The 15,655-nt window shown below is 38.8% G+C and overlaps 1 protein-coding gene across 4 annotated transcripts in view; it reads left to right on the forward strand.

Annotated features, from left to right (window-relative positions):
• The window catches only part of pde6a (phosphodiesterase 6A, cGMP-specific, rod, alpha), a 221,754-nt gene that overhangs the window by 183,907 nt on the left and 22,192 nt on the right, over positions 1-15,655 (forward strand). For 2 of the 4 annotated variants that reach the window (XM_074649018.1, XM_074649017.1), the window contains 8 exons: positions 586-925; positions 2,754-2,895; positions 8,138-8,290; positions 10,766-10,855; positions 12,029-12,169; positions 14,199-14,273; positions 14,710-14,774; positions 15,291-15,357. In XM_074649018.1, coding sequence (XP_074505119.1) covers positions 597-925; positions 2,754-2,895; positions 8,138-8,290; positions 10,766-10,855; positions 12,029-12,169; positions 14,199-14,273; positions 14,710-14,774; positions 15,291-15,357 — 1,062 coding nt within the window. In that variant the 5' untranslated portion in view covers positions 586-596. Of the gene's footprint in view, positions 1-585; positions 926-2,753; positions 2,896-8,137; positions 8,291-10,765; positions 10,856-12,028; positions 12,170-13,912; positions 14,106-14,198; positions 14,274-14,709; positions 14,775-15,290; positions 15,358-15,655 lie in introns of those variants that run through there. The other 2 variants (XM_074649016.1, XM_074649019.1) reach the window with 2 other exon arrangements.

A 15,655-nucleotide genomic window follows, 5' to 3' on the forward strand; every position in this document is an offset into this window, starting at 1 on the left:
AGGAAAGGGAGTTTGTCAGAGTGATCAGAGACGGACAATAACAGATTATCATCTGCTATTAAATCACAGGTTATTAATGGTTCATGTAGACAGCCTAAATTGAATAAAAGTATAAACATACAGTGAATATTTTGAGTGAAAGATCAAGAGGATAAACAGCGAAGACATTGTTTCACAGCATGTTTTGCTTATTCACTAAGAGGGCACTGTACAGGCTAGTATGTCTGCCTGTTATGGGAAAGGGCTCGCCTTTAGTGACAAACCCACAGAGAATTATCGATCCAACTCTGCAGCTCCACTGAGCTTCTTAACATCGTTTTATCTCATTGGTTTGGTTTTACAGCACATTGACTGTATGGTTCAGAGCTCTGCTTTCAGCAACCAACCAATAAAACCCACTGTACACTACCTGCCCAGCACCGAACAACAGAGGACAAAGTTAGCGACTAGATGGTGAAGAAAGTGGAATCTCTAGTGGTTAAAGAGTCAGATATTTTTCACAGGAGTTGTTTGAGACCAAACCGGTGCTAAATGAAGAGCATTACTAAGCACGAATACCATCTGTTTCAACTTGTTCTCTGTCAGCAGCAGCAGCCATGGTGGACGCAGCGGCAGCAGAGAAGTTCCTGGATGCTAACCCGCAGTTCGCCAAGCAGTACTACGACAGCAACTTCCGGCCCAAGGTCATCTCAGACCTGCTGGACAGCAACCGGAAGACCGGGATGGACATCAGCAAATACCACGAGCTGACGACGGTGGAGGAGAGTGAGGTGCTCTTTGACCTGATGCGGGACATCCAGGACAACCTGCAGATGGAGAAGTCCGTCTTCAACCTCATGAGACACCTCAGCTTCATAATGAGGGCCGACCGCATGAGTCTCTTCATGTACCGGCAGAGGAACGGAGTGGCCGAGCTGGCAACCAGGTGACTGGGGGTTTCTTTTACAGTTTAAAAAGTAGCTAAAGCTTCGAAGCTTCATTCATAACGTTGACATTCAAATTCTAAATCAACAATCGGATGTATTTTCTGCACAGTTGCAGATAAAGATTAGGCTACACTAATATTATTAGTATTATACTATTGTACTGTTAGTAGAATTAGGTTCCAGTGGGGGCTGCGGAGGATTGTTTCCGACTCGTGTGATCAAAACATTTCTAACTAGAAACCTCCGCCAAGGTGCCTGACTTTAAAAAATGATCACAGCTCACAGCTGGCGGTACCGTGAGGTGGTCGGCTTATTATAAACACGGTGTGTTTCGTGTAACGTATCGGCGGATGCCTCTTTCGTTCAACAGCCTTGTTATGTTTGTATAACGTCACACTACGTTGTTTCTCATCCCGTCATCTACCGTTTTTTTCCTTTTCACCGCGGACGGCCAGCAACTCCCTTACACACATCCACACCCCTATCTCTCTGCTCGAAGAAGGAGGCGGGGTCACGCGTCATCAGTCACACTGCGCATGTGTTATACCCTGTGGTCTTAATGCTCAGGCTGATCGTCCAAAAGTCAAAATGTATTGAAAAAAGTTGATGTAATTATTTCCAAAATTAACAACATGTTTTTATCTAACGAAATATTCTGCTTCAATCCATATTTGTTGCCGTTCAGCCTTTCAAAAACGACATTTTCACTGTGGTCAAAAAACTATTTTCTGTCCTGCTTGACGCACACAAATGGAGGCACGCAATGAAAAATTATATTCATTAAGTTGATTTAATAAAAAAAAAACTCATTTACTCCGATAAATCACTTCGAATTGAGGATTATATTTATGGTGATGATATCATAAAATATGACAACAGACATGCAAAGCTTCATTCGAAAACCTCAATAGAAGCTTTAAAGATGTGATCAATCAATCAAGAACTTTATTGTTATTATGCAAGCATAACAAATTTGCAGTTGCGTCAACCTCAAATGGTGCATAATCTGAGCAATATACGTACAAAAATATAAGCAATATGAGTATAATACTATGACGATAGAATAAAACTAACGAGTGTGCAAACATCACAACAACAAAAAGAAACAGAAAATATGTTTCGGTGTAAAAAAGATCATATTTCATATGTGACTGACACACATGTTTACATGTTGTTTTACGAAAATTTAACAGTTTTGCTTTGTAAAGTAAACATTTTGAACAAAAATCCAGATTAACTAACAGAAGGTATTTGTTTTCTGTCTTGTAGAAAACTAATAGATGAGTTGGAAACTGGGGTCGTCAGAGTTTAATTTAAATGTCTTGATCCATTTACCTTGCAGAACTCCACACTGCTAGTCTACCGTACTGTTTTAAATTCAAACAGCTTCCTGTTTCTATTTGCATTTCCTCCACCTAATCATCACCTGGTGAGGAAACACTTCTGTCACTTCGCCAGCTTGGAGCTCATTGCTTACAATCCTTCAGGGAGCCATATTGAATGAACGCAGAGGCTGTTTTTCACCAGCACGCTGCTTCACATTCATATTTTTCCAGACACTCACATTTAACTTAATTAAATAAGGAAATGTTGGCTGAGTATTTCTCTTTTTTTTGTACTCTTGGTTACACATGTTCATCATGCCCCCGGTAGGAGCCCACTACAACCAGCTCCAGTTGTGATTTACAATGTAGTTGCCTTGCTCGAGGGCACCTTGATAAGAGTAATTTGCTTTTCCTTTCTCTAGTGACTAAGTTTTTTGACTTTGAGATTACCTGTTTGAGTTAAAAGTGCATTATAATTTAATTTGTTTATCTTTACCTCCAGGTTATTTAATGTCAGTAAAGATTCAGTGTATGACGACTGCCTGGTGCAGCCCGACAGTGAGATTGTGTACCCGTTGGATATGGGCATCGTGGGCCACGTGGCGTCCAGCAAGAAGATGGTCAACATTTCTGATGCGTCTCAGGTAAAAACACATGACTAATGTTTGTTTGTTTAATGTGGAACTGACGTGGACATCAGAACCACATTAGAGCTGCAACAATTAATTAATTAGTTTTCAACTATTAAATTAACCGACTACTATTTTGATAATTGATTAATCGGTTTTAGTATTTTTTTAAGGAAAAAAAGTCAAAATTCTCTGATTTCAGCTTCTTAAATGTACTTTTTTTCTGGTTTCTTTACTCCTATATGATCGGAAACTGAATATCAACTCTTATATTTGAGTAGTGGACAAAACAAGACATTTGAGGAAGTCATCTCAATATGTTTCACCATTTTCTGACATTTTATAGACCAAACAACTAATCGATTAATCAAGAAAATAATCGGTAAAACTTTATAATAACCATCATTTATAGTTAATTAAACTTAGTAAATAGTTATTTTACTGTTGACAAACAACTAAATGATAATTAATCATGTTTACTAATTATTTGTAATGCTATAATTTTCGATTGTTATTTTAACATTTATTGTTGCACATATTAAAACATTTGATATACTATATACTGTATATATACGTATTTGTTAATGATTACAAGTTCATTTGTAAACCTTTAAGTGATTGTTTGAAAAATATCTATAGACATTACATAGATATATATTTATAACACCTTGTTAATGATTAATAATTGGCTTGTAAACAGTCTATAAACATTATTTGGATGGCTATTATAAACAGGTGGTGATTATAATACCTTATTAAATGGTTAATAAATACTTTGTTTGTTTTGTTGATAATAGGTTTCTGGTCCATCTATCTATGTAATGTTTATAGATGTTTTACAAACGATTTCTTAAAGGTTTCACTAACAATCAATCACTAACAAATACTTAATATAGTATATAAAATGTTATAATGTGTACAACAATAAACTGTTAATAAATAGTTTACTAATGTAATCAGAATGTAATCATCTCTTATCAGCTATGTACAATAAATTATAAACTAATTATTTCATATTACACAAATTAATGATGAATTAACAGAAATTATAGCCTTACTAATAATTAGTAAACATTATTAATTATCATTTCATTGTTAACAGTGAAATATCTATTAACTAAATTTAATTGACTATCAATTTAGCATTTATAAGTGATGGTTATTATAAGGTGTTACCAACTAATTCTTAGGTGCACCCCTAAACCACCCTCACATACATTTAATTGACATATAAACAGTAAATATGTATTCATTTGTCCCTCACTTTTACTCCCTGTTGCTCACAGTACAAACATTAAACATTAACATCCACAATTACATCTAGAAAAACTAAACCATGAAACAATTCTCTATTTAATTTAAGGCAAACTCCCCCCTCGGTCCAAAGTTAATTAAATGGTGTATACATTTTTAATGTGGTTGGTCCCACTGAGAATAAAACCCTTTTACCCTCTGTTGTTCTACTTGTTGACTTCCACAAAATCTAAACCTGATTATTTGTGTAATTGATTCATGGCCAGAAAGATTTAAAAGAGGAAGAAAATGTAAATAATCTCTTGTGCAAATATGATTATAACTCAGTAAACATTCAGATCTCTGTTCTGCCAGGGAGGTCTACAGTTGCTTTGTCTCCGTTTGACCACCAGATGGCGACATGAAACCACAGTGTCCCCTCCACTAATTCCCTCCAACCAAAGCCAGCTCAATCTCATTAAAGCCAATACCTTTGACATTTGAAAATGGCTGGCAAGCTTATTCCCACGTACACCTCAAGTTTGCCACGCTGCTGCTGCAGGTCCACGAACTTCCCGTCCACCCCCTCATTCCTGCCTCAACCGCTATTGTGACATTTACACTTAATAAGGCAGCAGCCCACTCCGCATAACTGATGGATTACAAGCCCTCCTCTGTATCAGTTCAATCACTTCGTTTCATGGGAGATTAGAGAGCTCAGCTGCTGATGTACGAACAAAACAGACCCGGTTTGATCGTTCCCGTTTGGTTTTTTATTGGTTCTGCTGCCAGGCCGGGCCTGTTGTGCCTTCACCGTGAGCCGCCGCAGAACAAACATCATCGCGCCTCCGTCCGTCACGCCGCAGCCTCACACAAACACATGAAAGCATGATGGGAAATGTGGCAACTGGAACGATATCAAAGCCTCCGCAGCCTCCCTAGTCGCAGCGAAGGAGCAGCTAATGTTTCCATATAATTGGTCGGCTTTATGATGCTAATGCACTAAGTATGGCCTTTCAGAGTAATGCAGACTGGGAATCACTGTCTCACATGTGCTCTATTTCCATCCCAGTCCAATCCAGTGCAGGCCGGTCAACCAGTCAGGATTCTTGCAAATGGAAGGTGGGGATTATGTGTCACTGGGATTATGTAGTGAGAAACAGCTGGCCTCATTTCTCCCCCCTTCTTCTGTCCCAGCCTCCTTCAAAGTGAATTTAATAATCCCACATTTAAAAAACTCATAACTGTGACTGGTATTTGAGGTGTGGTTAATCGAGGTGTGTATATGTGTTGAGGAAGGTGGAGTGTGTCGGTGGGGTGGGGGAGGCTGCAGATGAAGCCGGTTAATCTGTCCTGAATTAGAGCGATCCCAGATTACTCCCAGAGGTCACACAGGCTCTGAGCCATTTTCACAGACTCAGCACAATGATAACACACCTTCAATCTGTTGCATTGTGTTTCAATGTATTTATTTTTCTTTGGTGGAGCAGAGTAGGGGTTGCAAAGGGTCCAAAAATGTCTGGTAAATTTCCAGGGAAGTTAATTTCTGGAATTTTGGACAGTTTTGCACAATTTCAATATAAAAATCATAAATTTTTAAGGACCAGTCTGTAACATTTCGGGGGATCCATTGGCAGCAATGGAATATCATATTAATAAGTATGTTTTTCTTTATTGTTTAATAACCTGATAATAAGAATTGTTGTGTTTTCGTTACCTTAGAATGAGCCGTTTATATCTACATAGGGAGCGGGTCCTCTTCACAGAGTCTGTCATGTTGCTCCTCCATGTGTCTACAGTAGCTCAGAACGGACAAACCAAACTCTATTAACTTTTCTTGCTTGGGCCGGAGTTGATAACGCCACTCTCTGATGTCGCCGCCGCTCTCTCTCTCTTGCTTCACCACTCACTTCCCACATACACACACACACACACACTGTACGTACTCTACTCTTACAACAACTGGCTCTAGAGAGAGCCATTCACGTTTTTGCGTCGGCCACCGTAGCAATCCGACACGCTTGTCACACAGGAAAAGTTGTAATCTGCAATCTCACCGCTAGATACCGCCACACCACACACTATTACTTTAGCACCTTCTGCTAGTTTTTGCCAGCTAGCAGTTACTTTGTGGGAAAACATTTCTTTAATAAATTAGTGGCAGCACACAGCCCACATTGTCGACTCGAATGTTCAAAGTACCTTTATTTGGCAAATGAATGCATGGATGAACAAATAGATCATGGCTGCTTATGATTTGGTAAAAGGTTAATGTCCATCTCCATATGACATGGTGAATACAGCCTGAGCAAATAACCCCTATATTTCCTTTTTATTGACATTAATTCCTATAGAGAGCAGAGACACCCTGAAATCCACCTACTATGTCATAACCAGAGAAGCTAAATTCACCAGGGAGGAAGTTTATGTATTGATGTTTCTTTACAGAATTAATATTAAGTTATTTACATATTTATTACATTGGTATATATGTATTATTTGGATACATATATTTATTTGCATTTATTAATAATTTACAAGTTAATCTTGCAATTCATGGAAGGGAGACAAAACATCTCATCTCAATGCTCATTTATATTTATTTAACAAATATAAAATGGCTTACAGTGACTCATATTACAGGTCTAACCAGATACTGTAGAGTTTCTCTGTGTGAGTGTCCTACATGGCCATTACCATTAAAACACAGCTGGAAGAGTTAAACAATAAAGATCTGTATATATGAATAATGTATATAAATTTGTGTTGTGTTTTTGTATGAAAATACAACTTGTGCTTAGATTATGTTTCTGAAGTGTCGAGCTGCGGGGCAAAGGTCAAGGCAAAGCTTCTGCTGAGGATAACAAGCAGGATGAAGACTTCTCTGGACTTTAGGGGGTCAAAGGTCACCCAGTAACAAGCTGTCAAACTGCTGGAACAGGTTTATTCGTAAGCGGCTGTAACGGCTGCAGTTGAATCAGCTACTGTTTGGTACTGATCCAGGATCAGCGTTGTCTCCCTCATAGTGATTTTCCCCCTCATTTCCTGGACCACTGCCACACTTAAAGAGGACCTAGTATGCTAATTGTAGGTGTTTAGATACTTGTGTTTTGTGTTTCTACTAGAACATATTTACATGATTTAATGTTCAAAAAATGCTTTACTTTTTCTCATACCGGCTGAAATGCCCAGTCTTCAGCTGGCCCACTGTTGTGATTGGTCAACCGAATCGAACTCTTTGGAGTCCGCTCTAACTAGCTTTCTCTGAGGGCATGCCAAATGAGCCACTGGGCTGAGTGTGTTACTTACAACGTTACAGAAGAAAAGGTGGGACTTCAAGCGAGGCGTTTCAGGCAGTTCAGGAGCAGTGATTCTGTGGGAGAGTTACTCCCTTTGGCATGGGCTTGGTAACTTTGCAGACCTTTTACATGCACAAAAACTATAAAACACACTAAAGGAAAGGGGAAAAGCACAAAAGCATAATAGGTCCTCTTTACGGCAGAAAAAAGGATGATTTACTAATTTTGTTTGTGGTGCAGAATGAGGACTGTTCAAATCAGATGCACAGATTTTTCCTGTGGGGGAGTGTGAGGTTGGTAAAGGGTCAACCGATAAATGACAATAAACTGAGGTACAGCAATCCCAAAGATATGTTTCGGTGTTTGGAACAGTTTCAACTTTGTCCAGCAGAATAGTGACAAGTTTATTTTTCAACTCTGGTCCCCTCGAGGTTTCTCTCTCTGTAGGTTTTTATTCCTTCTTGGCAGTTAATGAGCCGGTCTTCCTCCGTTTCACCCCTGGAGGATCACAATTGATGACCCCTGCTGCACGGGAGGAGCAGTAGGTGGAGAGCAGCAGAGAGGGCCCTGAGTTTGTAGATAATGGAAAGCCTTTGCTCGCAGCGTTTGTGGATGGAAGTGGTGTGTTCATCAAAGCTGAGTCCGGAGGTTTTGAAGGATGCCGGGGCAAAGAGCGGGCAATTAAACACAAATACTCTCCCTCTCTCCGTCCCTTCTCTTTATAGAGCCCTCATTACAGTGAGTTTGTGGACGAGCTGACCGAGTACAAGACCAAGAGCGTCCTCGCCATCCCCATCATGAACGGTAAAGACATGGTGGCCGTCATGATGGCCATCAACAAGTTGGACGGGCCATGCTTCACTGAGAAGGATGAAGAGGTAACGTCTAACACTGTCTGTCCAGGAAATTCACCCTCTGCACACTTTTATTTTAGTGGTTCAGTCACTATTTTCAGCTTTATAGAGCTCTTTTCAAACCAGTTCAAAACAAGAAACCAGCACAGGAACAAAATACATCCCCCTCAGCTTTCATGTATTTTCCCTGTACTTACTTTTGTCATGTTTTACGTTTCTTCTCGTAACTGTCTCTGTCAGTAACTGGCTGCCTGACCAGACAGCGATCCAAAACAATGAAACTCAGTCTGCCAAACTTTACAATATTCGTTTATGAGGTCTGTTATAAAAGCCACATAAAACTATATGACATAGATGCAGCTTCGGTTGTTCAGTGTCAGTTCTGTCCCTACTCCTTTGCTTTTGCAACGAATCTGCTGTATGTTCCTGCTTCATCAGTGCCCGTTGTTAAGTGTGCTGATTTGCTCCAAGTATGATGACATGCTGATGACAAACAGTAAACTAGGAATCACTCAGAGAGTCTATTGGTTGAAATATCCTCCCACTTTGAAGTTATACACATTTATAATCTGCATTTGGATCCAGATGTGAAAATACACATAGTGATACAGAGAATCTTGCTGATTGGCTGTCGGCACCAGGCAGCAACCTCCGGGTTTGATAAGTAAAGCCAATGCGGAAGTGCCTTAAACGGGCTGGCGGTAAAAGATAATTAAACACATCATTTTTTTTCCAGAACTGATAATGGAAGTAGCTAAGGAGTGAGTCATCTCGCTCCTTTCTCATATCTGTTGAGAGTTGCACATGTGCAGTACTGATCCGGCGCTTTCAAGAATATGACGTTGGCCGACGGGTAAAGACAAAGTTTATGAGTTGAAGCGCAAGCAAACATTTCAATTATATTTAGTTGGGTGAAGTGGGCAACTCCAGGTTCTGAAAAGTGAAGCCAGTGATGAATGAATTGCCTTAAACCTGCATTCTTTCTAATAGCCAGCAGGGGGCGACTCCTCTCGTTGCTAAAGAAGTCTGATTGTATAGAAGTCTATGAGAAAATGAGCCTACTTCTCACTTGATTTATTACCTCAGTAAACATTGTAAACATGAGTTTATGGTCTCAATCTCTAGTTTCAAGTCTTCTTCAATACAGCATGATGTTCATTTAGTAAATTATGGTCCCATTTAGAGTCAAATAGACCATAAAGCAGAGGATGCTTTAGGGCGTGGCTACATTGTGATTGACAGGTCGCTACCACGACGACCTTTCAATCAGGATAAAGGCGTAGCAATGTCCAATATACAGTATATCGCAATTAACATGAATTATGGATGCACCTTGCTACCCCAGCTATTTAGCTAGCAATAGCTGGTAACTTAGCTACCTTTGCTATGTTAATGGTACCTGGCTCCGCTGGGCCTTTCTCCTCCTAAGCTGCACCTTCTTGTCCAAATACGGTCACTTCTGGCTCCAAAAAAAGTCCACAAACCAATGGGTGACGTTACGGTGACTGCATCCACTTCTTATATACTGTCTGTTGGCACCCAGGGTTTTTGCAGAATATCTACATTTTATCTTGGAATATTAGAGATGAATTGTGACTCCTAACCACTGAATTATCCATAATTTAATTGATCATGTTCTTGTATATATGGACCATATTAAATGAATTCTGACTGTTTGGTCAGAAATGGGCATGCACTATATTGATGGATTCATCTTAAGGAGTTATAAGCCAAAAACAAACAGCATTAAGTCCATGTTTTATAACTGACTGAAATAACAACTGATGTGAATTGTATTTACATCAAACAATCAGCCTTCCTGCTGCTCTGGCCTGCAGCAGCAGCTGTCTCATAAACTCAGCTGATGTATTGCTACACAAATTGAAAGCTTTACAAATCATAACTAACAATTTAACTTTCTGAAAGCTGAAAGGAGAACATTTTTCCACTAAGGGAAACCTGTCCTAGTACGTTTGGACGGAGAGATTTCCAGTGGGTGCAAAGGGCTTGGCCACCGGTCCGTGATGAAAGAGTCACAACAAACTGAAAAATCTTTGCCAATCCCTTCGTGCCAAAACAATGAAAAAGTGATGTGAAGTGTAATCACAATGTCTCTGTGGCACAAAGTCCAAACACCACACAGAAATGATTCATTTTCTTTGTCAAGAAAGACGAGACGATGTTACCTTTTGGTTTAATATCACCTGTCAAACACGGCAGTTTGAACCATATAACTATTGGCAAGCTTTGACTCAGAAATGATGCGTCTGCCATTTGAAAAGTGTCACCTGCTCTGACTGATGGCACAAAGGTAAAAGTTCCTAACATATTATATAAAACTGAATATTGTAATGGTAATAACAGTGTGTCCAGCACACACAGATATGTAAACCTACTCACACACAGGCTTATTGAGGATAAAGGAAGCAGTTATGTTCTGGAGAGGTAACCACATCCATTTCTCAGTCTGATGTAAAAGTGTGTGCTGTTTTCTTCCAGACTCTAAACAAGTATTTCAACTTTGCCAACCTGGTCCTGAGAGTTTTCCACCTGAGCTACCTGCACAACTGTGAGACCAGGAGGGGACAGGTGAGACTGCAGAGCGTGCACTACTTCATATACTCTTTGCTTTGGCAACTGAATTAGCTGTGGAGAGACACTACAGGTGAATAGGATACAATTTTTAACTAATAGATATCACTGTGAAACTTCCCCAGTTGATCACTTACATTAAGACAGTTACTTTTTGTATTACAAGTTTTCTGAAATGGTATGTTTAAATATGCAAATGAGGCATTATCTTATTAAATACGTGTTAATTTGCACACATTTCCAGAGCAGAAATCTGAACATTGGATAAAGCCTGGTTCAAAATTATTGTTTCACTTTGTTGACATATTAGAGTCAAAGGTTTTTACAGATGTTTTTTTTTTTGGGATATCTCTTTTTGTCACTCCATAAATCAGAAGATACTGTCATTAGCTATAAAAAAAAAATCTATTTTCGCCATGTTTTAGGAATAAAATGTTCTATAAATCAGGCAATGAATGATATGAACAAACCCCTCTGTAATCACATTCACAATATTGAAAGGAATGAAACTGGAAAGTTTGGTGCATGTAAGTGTATTGTATGAGAAAAAAACTAATATTTCGAAAATGACCTTTAAAGATATAGATTGTTAAATTCACTACATTTTGAAGACTCTACATGTGAATAGGGTAATGTTTTTAACTTATAGATATCACCATGAAACTTTCCCAGTTGATTATTGACTTAAGACAATTTTTTTTTTTTATTACACGTTTTCTGAAATGTTATGTTTAAACATGCAAATGAGGCATTATCTAATGCTAACTTTTGGTGAATCCAGGAGAAATCTACAGATGCAAATAGACAAAGTAGTAAAATAAACACCTACATGTGTATTTAGGATGTTTTCTTTCCACACACATACTGTATGTTATGGAAGCAAAATTGACCAGTGCATGAAAAAAAATATGTTTTTGCCTGTAGTGTCTCGCCTTAAGATTTAATTTGAGTATAAACCTTTTTTTCCTCTCAGGCTCAGCTATGATGACATACATATTTGGTACAAAGGAAGACGGAAATAAAGATGGAAAGAGAGTCATATAACCGACTGGTGTATTTGACAAGTTGCATCAAAAATATGTTGGAAACAAGAACAAGAAGCAGTTAGATAGGAGGAGGATTTCTATGAACTCTGATCTGTTTTGTGTCATATTCGACTCTGTTGTTCAGGTGCTGCTGTGGTCGGCCAGCAAGGTGTTTGAAGAGCTGACGGACATAGAGAGGCAGTTCCACAAAGCCTTGTACACAGTCAGAGCTTTCCTCAACTGTGACCGCTACTCTGTGGGTCTGCTGGACATGACCAAGACCAAGGTGGGTTACCATGGATACACACCCAGAGCCAGGGATAAGATAGAAAACAAACAAAACAATTCATAAAGAGCTCAGCAAGCAGCACTATCCCTATCTCTGCTACACTGTTTTAGATTGTCAGGTTTCCTCAAACACTCATTTCCAGGTTTAGGCAACAGGTCACCTACATGTTTTAATAACCACATTTGTATTCAACAATCTGCACATATGATGATACAGTATTACGGATTAATGTTTTTCTTTTTAGAGCAGGGGTCTCCAACCTTTTTTCCTCTGAGACATAATTTGACATAATGGAAGTGGCCGAGAGCTCCTCATAGCACTTAATTGTACATCGCCAATAGCAGACATAATTTCCGTCTTACTTTTATGGTCCTTTAATAACTTTTCAGCCACAGCAGTCATCGCCTCTCTTATAACCCTGCCATAGGCGAAGGGCTTTCTGTGTTTCGTTAGGATGTGCACCACTAAACGTATCCTCTGTTGCTGCGTTGGTTCTTCGTCAGTTTGGTGAACAGAGACTGTTTACTGTCTTTTAAGCGTTGTTTTTAGCTCCTTTATCTTCTCTGTTCGTAGACTGCTACCAGCCGGAAAGTCCCATGAAAAGTTGATCTGGACTTGGTGAAGTGGTGCTTGACATTGCATCTTTTACCGACTGACACATTTGTCATTCATACCCATTCGAAAATATTATATTTTTGCCTGTTATTGGCAATTTACTGTGGTCACTGTCAGATCTGATGTGGTCTCGGTAGTCTGCTAACATCACCTAATGATACGACGTCACCGCAGCGTAACTCATTTATTTGACAGCAGATAATCGTTTTATATCAGAAGGAGGCGGGATGTCTGTGAATTTGATTTGATAGAAATTTAAACAGGTTTACAAAGTGACTTTGTGTTATCAAATTGATGTACATGTTCTTTAAAACTTTAGCGAGACACTCAAAAATAATGATATAAAATCAAAATCATGATAAATTAATAAAATAAATAACAATAATTTAATAAAGTACATACATATAGATAACAGAATAATTGTATATCTTAAAACAAATGAAATTAAGGGCAACTGGTAATACGTAAAATCAACATGTCAACCTAACATAGCATTGCCTGCTTAAGATGTACCCATACTGTTACATCTCCATGCATATTTACCCACTCATTCACACATCTGTAAGGTCACCTAAATTATGTTTAAGTAGTCAAACTACTTAAACTTTAATGTAAAAGCAGATTGGGGAGCAATTATCTAGAATCAGGGCTTGATTTTGGTCTTTAAGAAGCTTCACTTCAGCAACAGTGTTTGGTTTCAGAAAATCCTAAAACTTTACATTTAGCATGAGCTACAAGTAACCTTGACATCCTGGTAAAAAAAGGAACGTGTGCATCCATTGCTTATTAATTTTGCCCTGCTTTGTTTGTACCATTCTCATCCCAGCTGAGTGTTGATGAGATCTGTTTCTGTTTTTCCTCCTTTGGGAAGAGATATTTTCAGAACCTCCTGTGGGGGTTTCTTTGCTTAATCTGCGCTAGTTTTCTTCTCGCTTCAATCCCTCGTGTCAATTAAAGAAGTAACACTTAAAACCATCTTCTGATCAGCGTCTTACGATCCCCTCATATTAACATGTTGTCATAAATACTACTTATTGGCTGTGGCTGTCATCTAATTACAAGCAGCTGCCAGTTGATTCCTAACACCTGCTATCTGAGAACAAACACATGTTGTCTGTCTACACAGATGGCTGTCTGGTAACAACACTGGGTTTCATGAAAAAAACAACACTTAAAAATAAACAAAACTAGTAGCTCAGCTTTGAGCCTGTGTTTTAGAAACTGGCCACTTTGTGAAGACAGAACAAAAGATATTACACACTCCTAAGAGGCTGCTGGAATTAGCATTTTCAGGCAGAATGGTGGGGTTTGATTTACAGTAAGTGCTTCTAAATAATGAAATGACAGAAGCAGCCGTATCAGATGTGTTGTCCTCTCTAAATCTCTTTTCTCTCTCTCTCTATGTGTGCAGGAGTTCTTTGACCTGTGGCCAGTTCTGATGGGAGAAGTTCCCCCATATGATGGACCCAAAACTCCAGATGGCAGGGTGAGGACATATTAAACACTGCAAACGCTGTTACTGCTCATGTACTGTATCGACATCGTCAAAATGTCCCCTTGACTATCACTTATCCATGAGGAGGTAACTTTTTGGTAAACCTATGGCAGAATTTCTATGAAACATGCAGTTTTCTAATTTTCCAAGATATCAAACACTAGTGGCCAGATTTCTATGACATCAGAGGTGTGAACTCGGATCACATGACTTGGACTCGAGTCACAAATTTGATGACTATAGACTCGATTTGACCAAAATTAAAAAAAGACCAATGACTCATGACTTCACTTGAACTTGAGCTTTTTGACTTGAACATACTTGACACCTTCACCCCCTCAAGCCCAACGATTAAAAAGTATGTTATTTACTTTAAATATCTTCTTCACACAATGTCTCTAATTTTTATGTTGCGTGTCTCCTCAAGGAAATTGTCTTCTACAAACTGATTGACTACATCCTGCACGGCAAGGAGGACATCAAAGTCCTGGCGTAAGTCACGACAGAGATCTAGTTTAAAGATACCCTGTGGATGAGTTTTTGACCACTAAACAATGCATGTATCAGAGTTTTAAGAAAAATGCTAATGTGTTATGAGGAAGGAAATTCATTCCTCAAATGCATCATATTTAAGGTGATTGGAGAGATGTTAGCAGAGAGATAACAACAGGATATTAATGTTGTCTCTTCCTCCCTCACAAAACCAAACATGATCTACAGTTTACTAATAAAATGCTTTTTTTTAAAAAATAATTTATTTGTTTTCTATTATCCAACATTGCTGCTCTTGTAATCAGTGAGAACTACGGTCCAAACATTTCACTGCAGAATAATCTCATCTGTGTAAATTGAAAGCTGGGTTATTTTATTTGACTGATTTGACATGACATTATTTCACCCTGGGAGAGTCACATTTATATTAACACTGAATAGGAAAGTCATTGACATGATTATTTTGTTTTCAGGTTTGTTGTTAAATGATTATTATCGTGTTGTGTTCATCCGCAGGAGTCCTCCGGCAGATCACTGGGCCCTGATTAGCGGTTTACCAACCTACGTAGCAGAGACCGGACTGGTCAGTGTCAGCTTTTCTTCTTCTTACTCGCTCTTTTCCTCTTCATTTATTTCAAGTTTACCCTGAAATTTTGAAAAGATCTCACACAATATTGTGAAATGAGCATAAACTCTCAAATCCAGTTTGCGTCACAAGAACCATGACACAATTATCTGGCAGTATTGTGAGTTTCATGCAACATTTGTACAAGTTTCTCCCCTGATAACATTACATTCATTAATTCATTAAGAGCACAAAATAGAGTTCCCATTTGTAAACTTCTTGTCCTGTGTTGGGCTCCTGTAAGTCAGAGTTTTGC

Source organism: Sebastes fasciatus, chromosome 10 (assembly GCF_043250625.1).
Source record: "Sebastes fasciatus isolate fSebFas1 chromosome 10, fSebFas1.pri, whole genome shotgun sequence".
Classification (NCBI taxonomy): Eukaryota; Metazoa; Chordata; class Actinopteri; order Perciformes; family Sebastidae; genus Sebastes; species Sebastes fasciatus.